Source organism: Bos indicus x Bos taurus, chromosome 23 (assembly GCF_003369695.1).
Source record: "Bos indicus x Bos taurus breed Angus x Brahman F1 hybrid chromosome 23, Bos_hybrid_MaternalHap_v2.0, whole genome shotgun sequence".
NCBI classification, from domain to species: Eukaryota; Metazoa; Chordata; class Mammalia; order Artiodactyla; family Bovidae; genus Bos; species Bos indicus x Bos taurus.
The window spans coordinates 10,602,993-10,616,531 of NC_040098.1; the positions used below are offsets into that span (position 1 = coordinate 10,602,993).

The window sequence follows — 13,539 nt, forward strand, 5'->3', positions numbered from 1 at the left end:
TTTACATGTGTTCCCCATCCTGAACCTCCCTCCCACCTCCCTCCCCATCCCATTTGTTCACTTAAAAAAAATTTTTTTTAGGGACTTCCCTGGTGGTCTGGAAGTTAAGACTTCACCTTCCAATGCAGAGGGTGCAGGAAAAATTTTTTTTAATTTACCCTTGACTATGCTGGGTCCTCATTGCTGCATGTGGGCTCTCTCATTGCAGCGAGCAAGGGCTGCTCTTGTTGTGGGGCAAGGGCGTCTCCTTGCTGTGGCTTCCCTTGCGGACACAGTCTCTAGGTGTGTGGGCTTTGGTAGTTACGGCTCTTGGGCTTACTTGCTCCATAGCCCGTGCAATCTTCCCAGACCAGGGATTGAACCCTGTGTCCCCTGCATTGGCAGGTGAATTCTTAACCACTGGACCACTAGGGAAGCCCTGTGCTCACTTTCCTTCCATCTTTTTTTCTTTCATTTTCAGTCTCAGTAATTTCTGTTGTCCTGCGTTAAGGTTCTGGGAGTTGGTGATGGACAGGGAGGCCTGGCGTGCTGCGATTCATGGGGTCGCAAAGAGTCGGACACGGCTGAGTATCTGATCTGATCTGATGTTAAGGTTCTCTGATTCTTCTGTCTTCTCAGTCTGCCTTTCAGTCTGTCTAGTGAATTTTTCATTTCAGTTATGGTACTTTTCAGTCCTAGAATTTCCTTTTGGTTTCTCTTTAGGTTTTTAAAATCTCTATTGAGAGTTCCATTTTGTTCACATGTCACTTCCCTTACTTTCTCCATATAATATCTTTCTTTAGTTCTTTGAACATCTTTAAGATCGTTGTTTTAAAATTTTGGTAGTATATCTGCCATGAGGCCTTTTTCAAGGAAAGATTCTGTTGAATCATTTTTTCCACCAGTTGGTCCATACTTTCCTGCTGCTTTGTGTGCTTTGTGATTGTTGTTGTTGTTTAACTCTGACCATTTGAATCTAATAATGTGGAATTCATTCTGGAAATCAGATTTTCCTCCTCCAGGTTTTGCTGTATTTTTAATTTTTATTTAATTTTTTTACTTTACAATATTGTATTGGTTTTGCCATACATCAACATGAATCCGCCACAGGTGTACACGTGCTCCCCATCCTGAACCCCCCTCCCACCTCCCTCCCCATGTATTTTTTAATTTGTTCATTTGGTTTCTTGATTGCTGTAGGCTGTCTCTGTGCTGAGAGTCGGTCTGAAGTGCAAACGTAGCGTCTTCTCGGGTCTTTTCTGAGCCTTTCCCTGGACACATGTGGTCTTTCTCATTTTTCCCATATAGGCAGTCATTTTTGAATGTGCTAGTTTTTAATGTTTGGCTCTTAAAAGGGAGGGGAAGATGCAAAACGCTGCTGGACTTTTGAGCCAGAGGCTTACATTGATGGGGCAAGATGAGCCAACAGCTGCCTACCTCTTTGCATCTCAGTAATCAAGCAGAAATCCCACTCAGGGCACAGATCCTCAATATCCAGGGAACAGAGTCCTTTTTGCCCACCCTAGCTCCCACAAGCTGTGTCAGAAACTTGCAGAGCTGCCTGCCATGTTGCTGGTTGTAGTGGATGGGTAGCTTCTATTGTGCTAGCTGAAATGAACAAAAACTGCCTACAGTTTACCATCCATGCCTGCAAGTTGTAAGGCTTTCATAAACTCCCAAATTCCAAAATAGTTATATCAGACAGATTCTGCCACTGTAGCTGTTGTCTCGGTGGGAGATTCCTGGTGCTTCCTATTCTTCAATCTTCCCGGAATCCTCGTTCACTTCACATTTGATCTACCCTTGAGTGGAAATAGATTTAAGATCACTGTGGCCTGAAGACCATAGATGCATTTTGCAGATCCACCCTGAGTCAAGTTGTTGGCTGGTTCCCAGCACCTCAAGGACCAAGATTAGGTTGCAGGGATTGCTAGGAAACCATGTCGTTCTGGCCTCCACATTTCAAGGTGGGTGACAGGAATGAAGGGCCACAGAAGTAAGAGATATGAAGGGGAGGAAGCCAATTTGCTGGGTATCTACTGAGTACTAGTTTGGGTATAGTGTGCTAGATGCTGAGATGGGGATGAATAAAGGAACGTATAAGTTCCTTGATGTCTCAGCAGACAGTCATGAGTTTACTGTGTTTAGGCTGGTGTCATCTTTAGGAAGACTTTGGTATCTGTTTTAGGGCAAGGTCATATAGGCGGGTTCATGTTTCTACACTGAAAAGAGCAGAAGTTCTCACTGTGGAAACGTGGTTGTAAGCAGATATCAAATCAGTAGAGTAACTAGAGTTAGTCATTACATTGCCAAGTACTAATCATTAGCCACTTGTTCTTCCTGCTTTATCTCCTTGGTCAAACTTTTAAGTAGCTAACTTCTTGCTATAGGCATTATGATTTTTGGCTTTAAAGTTATTTAAGAAAGCACATCATCCAAGTAGACCCAGGACAGAAATATTTAATGCCTCAGGAAAGGCTTAGACACTTGGGAAATATTTATAATGTGTCAACTAAGCCAGGTTTGAAATACATATCCCAGAATGCCTTTCTTATAGTTTCAGTAAGGACCACATGATCTTCTGTGCGATTCAGAAGATGGCAACAGTGCAGCAGCTACATCCTTTTTACATGTGGAAGCGTAAAGGGGGTTTAAATGTCTGACGCATGGGATGCACCCAGTAGTTATGACCCATTTAAGCCTGTGGCTGCAGGGCAGCTTTTCCTATGCACTGTTCTTAGCAACTCGTACCAACCTTACCCATGTCAATGCCTGGCAGATCACTGAAGTTTCCACTACTTGCCCTTGATTATGTTAAAAAGGTGAGGGTCCCTCCAAACAAAGATACTGAAGTGTTTGCTCAAAAGGAGCAGGGTTCAGAGGAAAACCTTTTGCCTTTTCTTGCTGCAGCCAGATTCTAGTGAGGATCTAATATCTGGTTTGTTTTGCACTGTGAATAAGGGTTCACAATGTATGTGACATCAGCTCTTTAGGCCTTCACAGTGTGAATATCCAAGAAAAATGCTACTTAAGAGGAAATACTTGTTTAACACACAACAGCGCCTGACACATGCTTACTTATATTTTACATATTTATTAAAGGGCACAATTAAACCTCTTCACTTCCCAAACTGAACCTACCTTACAATGAAAATGGTGGAATGTCTACTGGTTAATGCAAACACAGAATCCTCTTCTGATTATTTGGTTCATTTGAACAAAGATGCATAATTCCATTGCCTGTACCCCAAAGCTAATCTCAAGTTGTGTCTTAGAGCAAAGAGCAGGACAGTGTTGTCTCTTGTCAGTTTTCTGAGGTTTCATTTTTTCAGCTGGGCCCCCAAAGTAGTTTCCCAACCAAAACAACCTTTTTATTGAAGACTATTTGAGCAAAACCAAGAATAATGGTGGGGGTGGGGTGCTTCCCAGGTAGTTCAGTGGTAAAGAGTCCGCCCACCAATGTAGGAGAAGCGGGTTTGATCCTTGGGTCAGGAAGATCCCTTAGAGAAGAAAATGGCAGCCTACTCCAGTATTCTTGCCTGGAGAATCCTATGGACAGAGGAGTCTGATGGATTATAGCCCATGGGGTCACAAAAGAGTCAGACATGACTTAGCGATTAAAACAACACAACAACAAGAATAATGGGAAATCACATTTGTTTTTCTGAATTTATTTAAGGAACACCAAAAAAGTACATCTGAATAGTTTTAAAAACCAATCTGCTATTAATTCATCTGTCTCACCACTCCAAATGCAGTCTAAGAGACAGCTGATTTCTAGACAAATTGTTTAAAATTACTGAATCTGATACAAGAATACATGAAGTTTCTTTGTCTTGAGAGGTGATGGGCACCTTGTAATAGTCTCCTCTGAACCACCTGCCCAACCTTCCCCTCTCCCCACTCCACACACTTTCTGTTCCCGTGACCCATAACATACACTAGGGAGACAGTGGGCTAAGAGAATCTAGTTTTGGGAATACTATTTTGCTTGTTACCTGCAAAAATCTAACTGGCCTTTTTAGGATCTAATTTCAATCTTGGCCTCGTTGGAGTCATGCTCTAGTCAACAGAGCTACAAATACTAGGCAGTTAAGCAGATAAGCAAAATCAACTTTTGCTTTATATTCTCTAGGTGAGATTGGGGCTTTTTAAAGAAATACCTCATGAAAAAAGACAAGTGTGTACATGAGAAATTAAAAGGAATTCTAGTTATCATTAAAGGAGAAACTCGATTCCATTTGTTCCATAGAGACGAAAACTGGTATAAAAAGGAAATGACTTTATTTTTATGTTTTAACATGGGTCCTAACCCAAGAATAAAAGTGTTTTGTTAAAACCACCATAAAAATAAAAATGAATCTAAAATATAATTGCCAGTGTTTTTTAGGATTTAAAAAGGTGAGATGTTCTAGGTTGAAACAAATGTTTTTTGGGTTGCCAAATGCATTCCTATGAGTGTTTCTTATTTCTTAGGCTGTGGGACTAGAAAGCCATGCTTAATCTTGCTTACCCGTAAGGACTAAAATTCAACTACATGTTCGTATTTAAGACTTGCCCTAATTCAATGCCCAAGTACTGGAGATTTTAGGCTAGATGTACCTGCATGGGAAGCTGTTTTCAACTCTTTTCCACAACTCATACCAGAACAAAGCAGCTATCAGTGCAGGAAAAGAAAGCTACAGCATGTCAAACCTGCAAGGAAAACGGTTAATGTAGAAGAGCAATGATTTTTCAACCTCACAGATTTTGTTTTTAAAAATTAAGCTACTTAGTAGTAAAAAGTCAAAAAAAAAAATAGGAGTGTAAATAAACTTCCATATATCAGTATACACGTGTTTATGAGACAGGAATTTTAAAAAGACAACAAAAAATGCTTCAAGGATCCTAGACAGATAGGTTAAATAAAAACTCACTCCACGTCAAAGATATAAGAACAAGTCTGAAATTCTTGATAGGAGAGATCAGAATGGAAGTGAGAAACTGAACGGTAGCAATGAGCAGGCATTACTGGATGCAACATTCTTTCCTAACAGACAGAGGAGGGAAGAAAAAGCACAATTCTGACTGCTTTCTTCACATTTCAGTGTCTCAGAACTTCATCCAAAGTGGGGAAGGCTAATCCAGAACCTCCTTCTCACCATCATGGAAGAGTGTTTTAGGAATGACAGGGTCCCCCTTGGGGGACAGGCTGCGGGGCAGAAACCGCTCTCACAGAGGGGTTGCTTGACTAAGGCGGCAAAGTCAGCAAGCAAGACGCCTCTGAGGTTCTGGCTTTCAAGTGTGTGATGCTGCTGTGGACCTGAACGGGACCTGGCCCCTCTACAGTGGGTTCTGTTCATTAAAAATGCAACAGCTTGCATTCAGAGCACTTCAGTCATTTGGAAAACAAAACCTCCCCCACCCTCAACTCTCCCCTGCCCAACTATAGGAAAGAAGAAACTCATCAAGCATTGAATTCTAGGTTTCTGCAGTGCTATTAAAGTTCAGTCAAATGTAAAACCTAACAGACAGCCCCCAATTGTTAGAATGATCTTAAGGGACCCGGAATTGGATATTGCAAGTTGACATCAACTGAAATGAGCAGGACTTAAGGTGCTGGCTCACTCTCCACACTGACAGACGCTGCTCTGTTCCACCTGGAGTGGTCCCACACCGCCCCCGCGATGAGAGCTCTGGGCAGCAGCAGGGTGGTGGTTTTTGGGAAGCTACTAGTTTTGCTGTTTGCTTCCAGAATCACATAGACTATAACAAACTTTACATTAAACACTGTTTAGTCCTGAGTTGGGTGAAAGCCCATGGAGGAGGGGCCGAGTGTGTTAGGACTCTTCCCTCCGTGGCGTGGTGTCATACGTGCCCTTCGGCTTTCTGCTCGTCCATCGATGGACTTCCTATTTCTTTCTCGTTGGTGACCCCTTCTAAAGTCTTCTTGCTCATTGTTTTACTGGCCTCTTCCTAAGGAACAAACAGGAATCAAGAGGGTTAGAGGAAAAAAGAAATGTCCAGTTGCTTCCTGGCTCCTCTAGATGGTCACGTCTAACACAAGAGGGCGTGAGCACGACTGTATTGGGATTCACAGCTGGTCAGTCCCAGCGCTGCTGCCACAGTTAGCCTGGGAGCTTTCCCTTTTCTTTGGTTAAAGTGACCAGCCCACCCCACGGACAGCTTTGACTGTCAAGTCCACGTGACTGAGGGTCTGAGTGGACGGTCAGTGAGGACCAGAATACACCTGAGCGGTCCGGGGGGCTGACTGCTCCTCTTGGGTTGCTAGGTTGGCTCTCAAGCCTCAAAGTAAAGGGCATGGGGTGGGGCTTCCCCCTCAGAGTTTATTTCCTAGGAAGCTCAGAAGTTTCTACAAGCAAGTGTTGTGTTTGGCTTTTAAAATAATAATAAAAGCCTTAGTGCACTTCTAGGGAATTAATTCCCCTCTTCTCTTGCATGGACGTGCCAGGGCCTCACAACTGTGCCTCTGGTGAACTGAACCGCATACCCTCCCGGCTCGTCCTCTAGATCCAAGCAGCCTTGATCAGCTCTGAAGTCCTCTTCCCTCCTCGTGGCCTCTCGGGTTGTCTTCCTGGGCCTGTGTCCTACGGGAACCTCCTTAGGATGGAAGTCAGAGGTCCGGTCGGTCCGTCCTCCCGCAACCTGAAGGTGGGTGGGTTGTGCACGTACCTTTGCGTCCTGCTCTGCAAACTTCTTGAACATGTTGGCATAGATTCTGCGGTCCCGCTCGTTGTGCTCCTTAGCCTTTTTCTGGCACATGGAGATCTGCAGTCTTGCAGCCTTATTCTGGGGGTTTACTTCCAACACTTTCTCAAAGTCGCCCTTGGCTGACTCGAACTCGTTCATGAGCAGCTGGGCTTCACCCCTCCTGTACAAGCCCTTCTCATTAGCACTGTCCAGTCCAAGGGCCTGGGGACAGATGGGCTATATTTTAGAAAGAATGCCATGTACCTTGTGGGAATTTGGAGAGAAAAGTCTCTGGCCAAAAGACTTAGAAAAGACCAGGCTCAAGGCAATTATATACTACTGGTCAAAATAATCAAATTCATTTCTTTTTTTAATGCAGTTTCTATAAATATCCCAAGGGGGGTTGGGAGGAGGGCTTTTGAGAAGTTCATTTTAAATGCCAATGGAAGAAGTAAATGCCTAAGACTGGCTGAGAAAATTTCTGTAAACTCAAAAATAATGAGGGGACTTGACCTACCAGAAAAAAAGATATACTATTAAACTACTAAAATTAAAACAGTACTCCATGAAAAAACAGGTTAGTGGAACAAAGCATTTGGAAACAGATTCATGTGTATGTATATAAAAAAGATTTAATAATCACAAAGATAGTAACATAAATCATGTATAAAAAGGGTTTTAACTTCAATAAATGGGGCTAAAACAGTGACTATCCATGTAGAAAATAAGAGATTCTATGTAGAAAATAAGATTTAGATTCTAACCTCATAAACACAAAAATAAATTCTAATCCAAATATATTTACATGCAAACCTCCATAAAAATATAATAGGGTTATTATTTTTTTAAAAAGCAAACCTAGTTGGAGTAGGTATAAGTACCAAATGGTTATTTTTTTTTTAATAATCTTAGGATGTAAACAAGCAATTCAGAGAAGAAATACTAGTTATTTCAATACAAGTAATGAAAAGATGTACAACTTAATTAGTAACCAAGAACTAAAAATGAAAATAAGAATTTTCTATTGTCAATAATACTGAGGAATCACTGATAATATTCAATAATATATAAAGTATTAAAATTTAAACATATTTAAATATATTGACAGAATGTCTTTTGACCCAGTATTTCGACTTCTAGGGATTTTATCCTAGAGAAATAATCCCATACATATGCAGAGAGACACTATATAATTTGTAATATCAAAACCCTGGAAATCTACCAAAACAGGTTGGTTAAATAAACTGATAGATACATACACTGGATACTAAGCAGACTTTAAAAAGAATATGATGAACTGATAAGATGTGGAAAGATGGCCTTATTTTATAGAACTATAAATCTATACATTCTCATTAAAAAGTACACATACATGTTACTCTACTTATGGAAATGGAAAAACAAGAGGAATGTGCGTGTGACGTGAATGACCATGGCCTTGGGAGAGGGTCAGTGGGAATTTTATGAGTGGACTCAGATTCTTAGATGTTTCTGTAATGTCTGAATATTGAATGACTTTATACTACTTTTATAAGAAAGAACAACAAAGGTTTAAAAATGTAACAGTAACATTATTCTCTCAGGCAAAATGCCATTTAATATATTTAATATATCATGTTATATATTTCATATAACATACTGATCCACAAAACTCAAAATTTTAAAACTCAATCTTACAAAGAAGGCCTGAAATAGTTGCTTGCTTTTCTTGTTCCCTTTGTCTGTCTTTAAGATACATCCAGTTACTAGCTTGTACCCATAGTAAAATGTACAGTGTTCACTCTGGGACCTCATACCTGACACAGTAGCATCATTAGTATAGAAAAGAACAGAGTCATACATATGGTACTTCTACCAGTTGTTAGTGCTTAGGCACTGCTTACCATGTTAACAACACAGATGGAATGAGGGTGCTGATGCTTTGTGGGTCTTGCAAATTATTTATGTGTAATCCTAGGCAGTGAATAAATATGATAATAAAAATATGTAAATATCTCTGGATGAACCATCACAGCCTCTTCTTAAAGACCTAAAAGGCTTAATAAGTTAAATCTGTTTTTATAAAATTGTGTAACCTGGTACCAAATGCCACAGACTTAAGGTCATGGATAAATATTGCTTAATTTTATCAAAACTTTTAACTCATAATGTATTATAAACAGTCTAGGCATAAGGAAAGTATGACTGTAGTAAAAAAAAAACTTTCTGAATTTCCCAGTTCTTACTGAGAAATAAATAATCTCAAACAAAACAAAATGAAAAAACCCAAACCCTGGCTGAGAGGAAGTGTAGGATGACTAAGCATGAAGACAGGGAAAAAGATCCAGGCTATGTAACGTTCATCCCACACGCAGACACTCTACCTTGTCGCAGCACTCCACGGCTTTGGTGTACTCTCTGAGCTTCAGGTAGCACATGGCCAGGTTCAGGAAGGCAGCAAGCAGAAAAGACTCGGAAGCTTTCGATTCCTTTTCTGATAAGCCATATTCCATCTCTAACCAGGACACTATCTTCCCATACTGAATCACCGCCTGCATGTACTTGCCTCCCTGAGAGAGAGAAGCTAGTAATTACTTGCTGTCCTGGCTCTGGAGCGAGTTCAAAGGGAGCGAAGCAGATCCTCAGAAGGGAACCACCCCCTCATCCCAAGCAGGGTGCGCGAGTGTCCTGCTCTCCAGACACCTCTCCCTGTTCCTTCTCAACCCCAGTGACCTCTGAGCTGCTGCAGGGTGGGCACTGTGATGCTCTTCGCCAGCATTTACCATCTCACTCTCTTCAGCACACGGGCATCAAGGCTTCTGAGTTACATTCTTTGGTGCCAGTATTTACCAAACTTTTCATAAGGCCTGTGAGTGGCTATAGACTATGTCAGTAGTTTACTTGAAGGGAAGTTACTTTCCCCTTCTCCTGATAATCAGCCCTGGACAGTGGATACTATATTCTGGTAAGTGCTAGTCCCAAACCCAGCAGATCTTCGTTAGCTAAACCAAGGGTTGACAAACTTTTCCTATAAGGGGGCAGATAATATTTTAGGCTTTGCAGACCAAACAGTCTCTGCTGTAACTCTGTCCTGGCTACTAAAGCAGCGACAGACAATATATAAACAAAGGGGGTGGCTGAGTCCCAGGAGAGCCCTGCCTACAGAAACAGGCTGTGGTCTGAGTCCCAGGAGAGCCCTGCCTACAGAGACAGGCTGCGGTCTGCTAACCACTGATCTACAGACCGGGGGAATATACACAATCAACAGCTGTCCGGCATACGTAACTATAAAACAAAAGTAACACAGGTGTTAGTCACCTGACTACATGAGAAAGACTTTTCTCTTAACCATATTTTCACTCAGTAACAACTGTGAATAAAAACTGTATAATTCACATGAATGATACATATGCTCTATTACTGTAGAAAGGAAGCCCTGATGTCAGTTTCCGGTGATGAGGATGGGGTAGACACAGTTCCAAGTGGAGGGCCTGGATATGAAGGTACAGTCTTCCTCAGCTTACATGGGGATCACCCCCCAGTATGCCCAGGGAAACTGAAGTGCATTTCATATGCCTCACCTACTGAACAGCATAGCTTAGCCTGACCTACCTTCAGTGTGATCTAGCCTACAGTTGGGCAAAATCATCTAACACAAAGCCTATAATAGACTGCTGAATATCTCATGTAATTTATTGAATACTGTCCTGAAAGTGAAAACCAGAAAGGTGTGTGGGTCCAGAGCCGCTGTGTCGGTTATTTAGCCCCGTGATCCCATGGCTGGGAGCTGTGCTCACTGCTGATGACATCACCAGTCTGGGTAGAGGCAAACCCAAATTCAAAGTATGGTTTCTACTGGATGCATGTTGCTTTCACACAGGTATAAGCTGGGGGCTGGCTGTCCTTGTAGTTTGTCATAGCCTTAGGCCCCACTACTCAAGAGTGAAGTCCTTACCAGTTTCAGGGGCTGGCATTTTCTGTCATTGTCTTTTCTCTTGCTGGATTATAAGCTTTTTGGGACAGGAATCATGCCCTATCCCTTTTGTAATATTCAGAGTTTAACACAAGGTGGTTCTTGATGATGGTTTGCTAAGTAAATATTAAGGTCAAAGGAATATAACTATGGAATCAAGTTTTTCAATCACTGGGAGCAAAATGGAGATATGGGTGAAAATGAAAGCTGTCCTTTTGTTTAGATTCAGTGAGAAGGGCAGGCATTTTCCCTGTTATGTCTAGTTTCTTCTTCCTCTCTCTCATCCTCCTCTAATTACCTTTCTATCTAATATATTGTCATAGAGGAAGGAAAGAGCCAGGGAGGACAAAGACCAGATCCGATCACTTCGGTAGGTGCTGACTATCAGAATGGTAGAGAGGCTATAGTTTCTGAAAGAAAATAAAAACCCCCAAGTATTAGACTTTATGTACATGTTCTTTACACTTAAAGAGCATTTTACTTTCTCGATAGTCCTTTCATATATAGTATATATAATTTTTATATCTCAACTTAAAATGAGCAAAGATCTTTGTGTTATTTCTGCTTCTGATGGACTAAAACTGGAGTTCTCAACTAGGGTGATTCTGCCCCCAGGTGACCATCTGGTAATGTTTAGAGATGTTCTTTAGTTGTCACGACTGGAGAATGTGTGTGTACCACTGGCATCTAGTGGGTAGGGGCCAGGGCTACTGCTAAATGCACAGAACCTCCCACCAAACAGAATTAATTTTACAGCCTCAAATGTCAACTGTGCCAAGGTTGAGAAGTCTTCTCTTTCCTTCACTCTTCTGGAGCAAAAGAGGGTTTTGAGTTTTTAACCTAAACTCCTAAAATCCAAGAGTCATGGACAACTTGTTTCTGAATCAGAGCACTGGCTTCCTGGTTCAGTAATGGTGGTCAAAACATAGCAAAACCTGGTGAGTCTACAAAGGGTCCTGTGGCTGAAAGATGACCCTTCACTCAGCTGCTTTAAGAACGCTTTATCCCCAAGGAGCACAAGGGGGCGCAAGAACCTCTTGGTAAGAAGTATCCTCAGCCTTCTTCCCACTCTGCCTCCAAGTCAGAGGAGAGAGACACTGACCAGGTGCCAGCTATGAGGGCACAAATCCTGTCTGTTTAGCTGACCTGCACAGTGCCGGGTGCAACGTCATGTTACATGTGCTTAATAATTATTTTCAGAGCCAAATGAAGACATCCTCTCCTACCTTTCTTTAGTGTTCAGAGGTTCATATGAGGAGTTTACACTCTGAACACCAAAATCACTTCCATTTAAAAGCTTTCTACAATTCTACCCTACTAAGAGCAGAGACTTACCCACTTAGGTGTAAACCAAGCCGACAGGTCACTGAGAATAGGGCTCGCTGTGTGGGTGGCATGACCGTGCCCCATCTCTGCTCTGGCCGCCACACCAGGCCCCTGCGCTTGTGCCCAAGTCACACACCCTGAAAAGTCGAGGCCCAGGAAGGCTGCTAGGCAGACTGGAACTTGCCCTGACATCTGAAAAGGGAATGTGTATAGGAACCCACCTACCATTTCTAAAGTCGTATAGTTAAAACTAGGATCGCCGCTGGGATCTGTTACCTATAAATGTGAAGGTGCCTCCAGGGAAGTTTTTTTTAGTGCAAAACGTTCAGAGACATTCTGGGAGAAAAAGTCTTAGGTCAGTGGTTCTGAACCTTTTCATTAATTTTTCCCCAATAGACTAATGTTTTGAAAGATTTTGTCTATCAAATTGCATGTTAAAAATAATATGTATGATCCAGGTTTTATCCAAACATCAGTAATTTTAAGAGGGTTCATAACATTATGAAATACACAAATCACTATTGTAGTTATGATGCTAAGACGCAATGAAGTTAAATAATTGTATAGCTACTTCAGCACTGATTTCTGCTGCTGGTTACAAATTCTGGCCATCTCTCTGTATATATTCAGGACACAGCTATATGATACCTGGCTTTGCAACACTGAGTCATCAGCAACCAATTAGTTTCTGAACAGCTAAGCTGTTTTATTACACTGAGTTGATATTGTCATTTAGTCACTAAGTTGTGTCTGACTCTTTGCGACCGGGCTCCTCTGTCCATGGGGATTTCCCAGGCAAGAATACTGGAGTGGGTTGCCATTTCCTTCTCCAGAAAATCTTCCCAACTGAGGGATAGAATCCATGTCTCCTGCATTGCAGACAAATTCTTTACCTCTGAGCCACCAGGGAATCCAGTATATATGAGTTATAAATAAATATATATTATCTACACCCACAGTAAGAAATGCTTTAAGTTATGATTTGTACCCACTCAACTCATTTAAGCGGGTAAAGTGAATAATGTTAAATAAAGTGAATAATGTTAAAGTGAATAATGAGAGTTACTAGCCTTTCTGGCAACCCTATGTTGATTCCTAACAATTTATTATTTAAAAATCTAGTAACAAATTCTCTTTGCACTTTTTATATTGGGTTCAGTTCCTTTTGAAATCTGTGCATGAACTTTTATCATGTACCTAAGTGACTTCCCCAAAACAGTGGAAAGGGAAAATGATATGAAACTTATCCCTTTGAATGCTACTATCTGCTCACAATTATTCTATTCATTCTTTGTTTTGTTGCACAAACACTTGGTGATGGCCCACTATGTTCCAAGCACAGGGCTTGAGGCCTTAACTGATACACGGTGAGTGGGCAAGCCAGACCTGGTCTGATGCTATGGATGGTTACAGTCTAGATCAGAATGTGTAAAAGAGGCATTTGTATTCTGTGTCACACTAATTCATTCTGCCTTATCATTTCTTATACTGAAAATGACAGACTTGTAAAAATTCAGGCTTATTCTTATCCTGAAGGGTACTGACAGAATTCAGGATAGGGGATATCAGCACACTTCACTGATAGTTGAGTA

The 13,539-nt window shown here is 41.5% G+C and overlaps 1 protein-coding gene across 2 annotated transcripts in view; it reads right to left on the reverse strand.

Annotated features, from left to right (window-relative positions):
• Positions 1 to 3,619: 3,619 nt before the first annotated feature.
• Positions 3,620 to 13,539, reverse strand: part of FKBP5 (FKBP prolyl isomerase 5) — a 122,244-nt gene continuing 112,324 nt past the window's right edge. For both annotated transcript variants that reach the window (XM_027525365.1, XM_027525364.1), the window contains exons 10-12: positions 9,033 to 9,218; positions 6,652 to 6,891; positions 3,620 to 5,934 (exon numbers count right to left, since the gene is read on the reverse strand). In XM_027525365.1, coding sequence (XP_027381166.1) covers positions 5,827 to 5,934; positions 6,652 to 6,891; positions 9,033 to 9,218 — 534 coding nt within the window. In that variant the 3' untranslated portion in view covers positions 3,620 to 5,826. The remainder of the gene's footprint in view (positions 5,935 to 6,651; positions 6,892 to 9,032; positions 9,219 to 13,539) is intronic.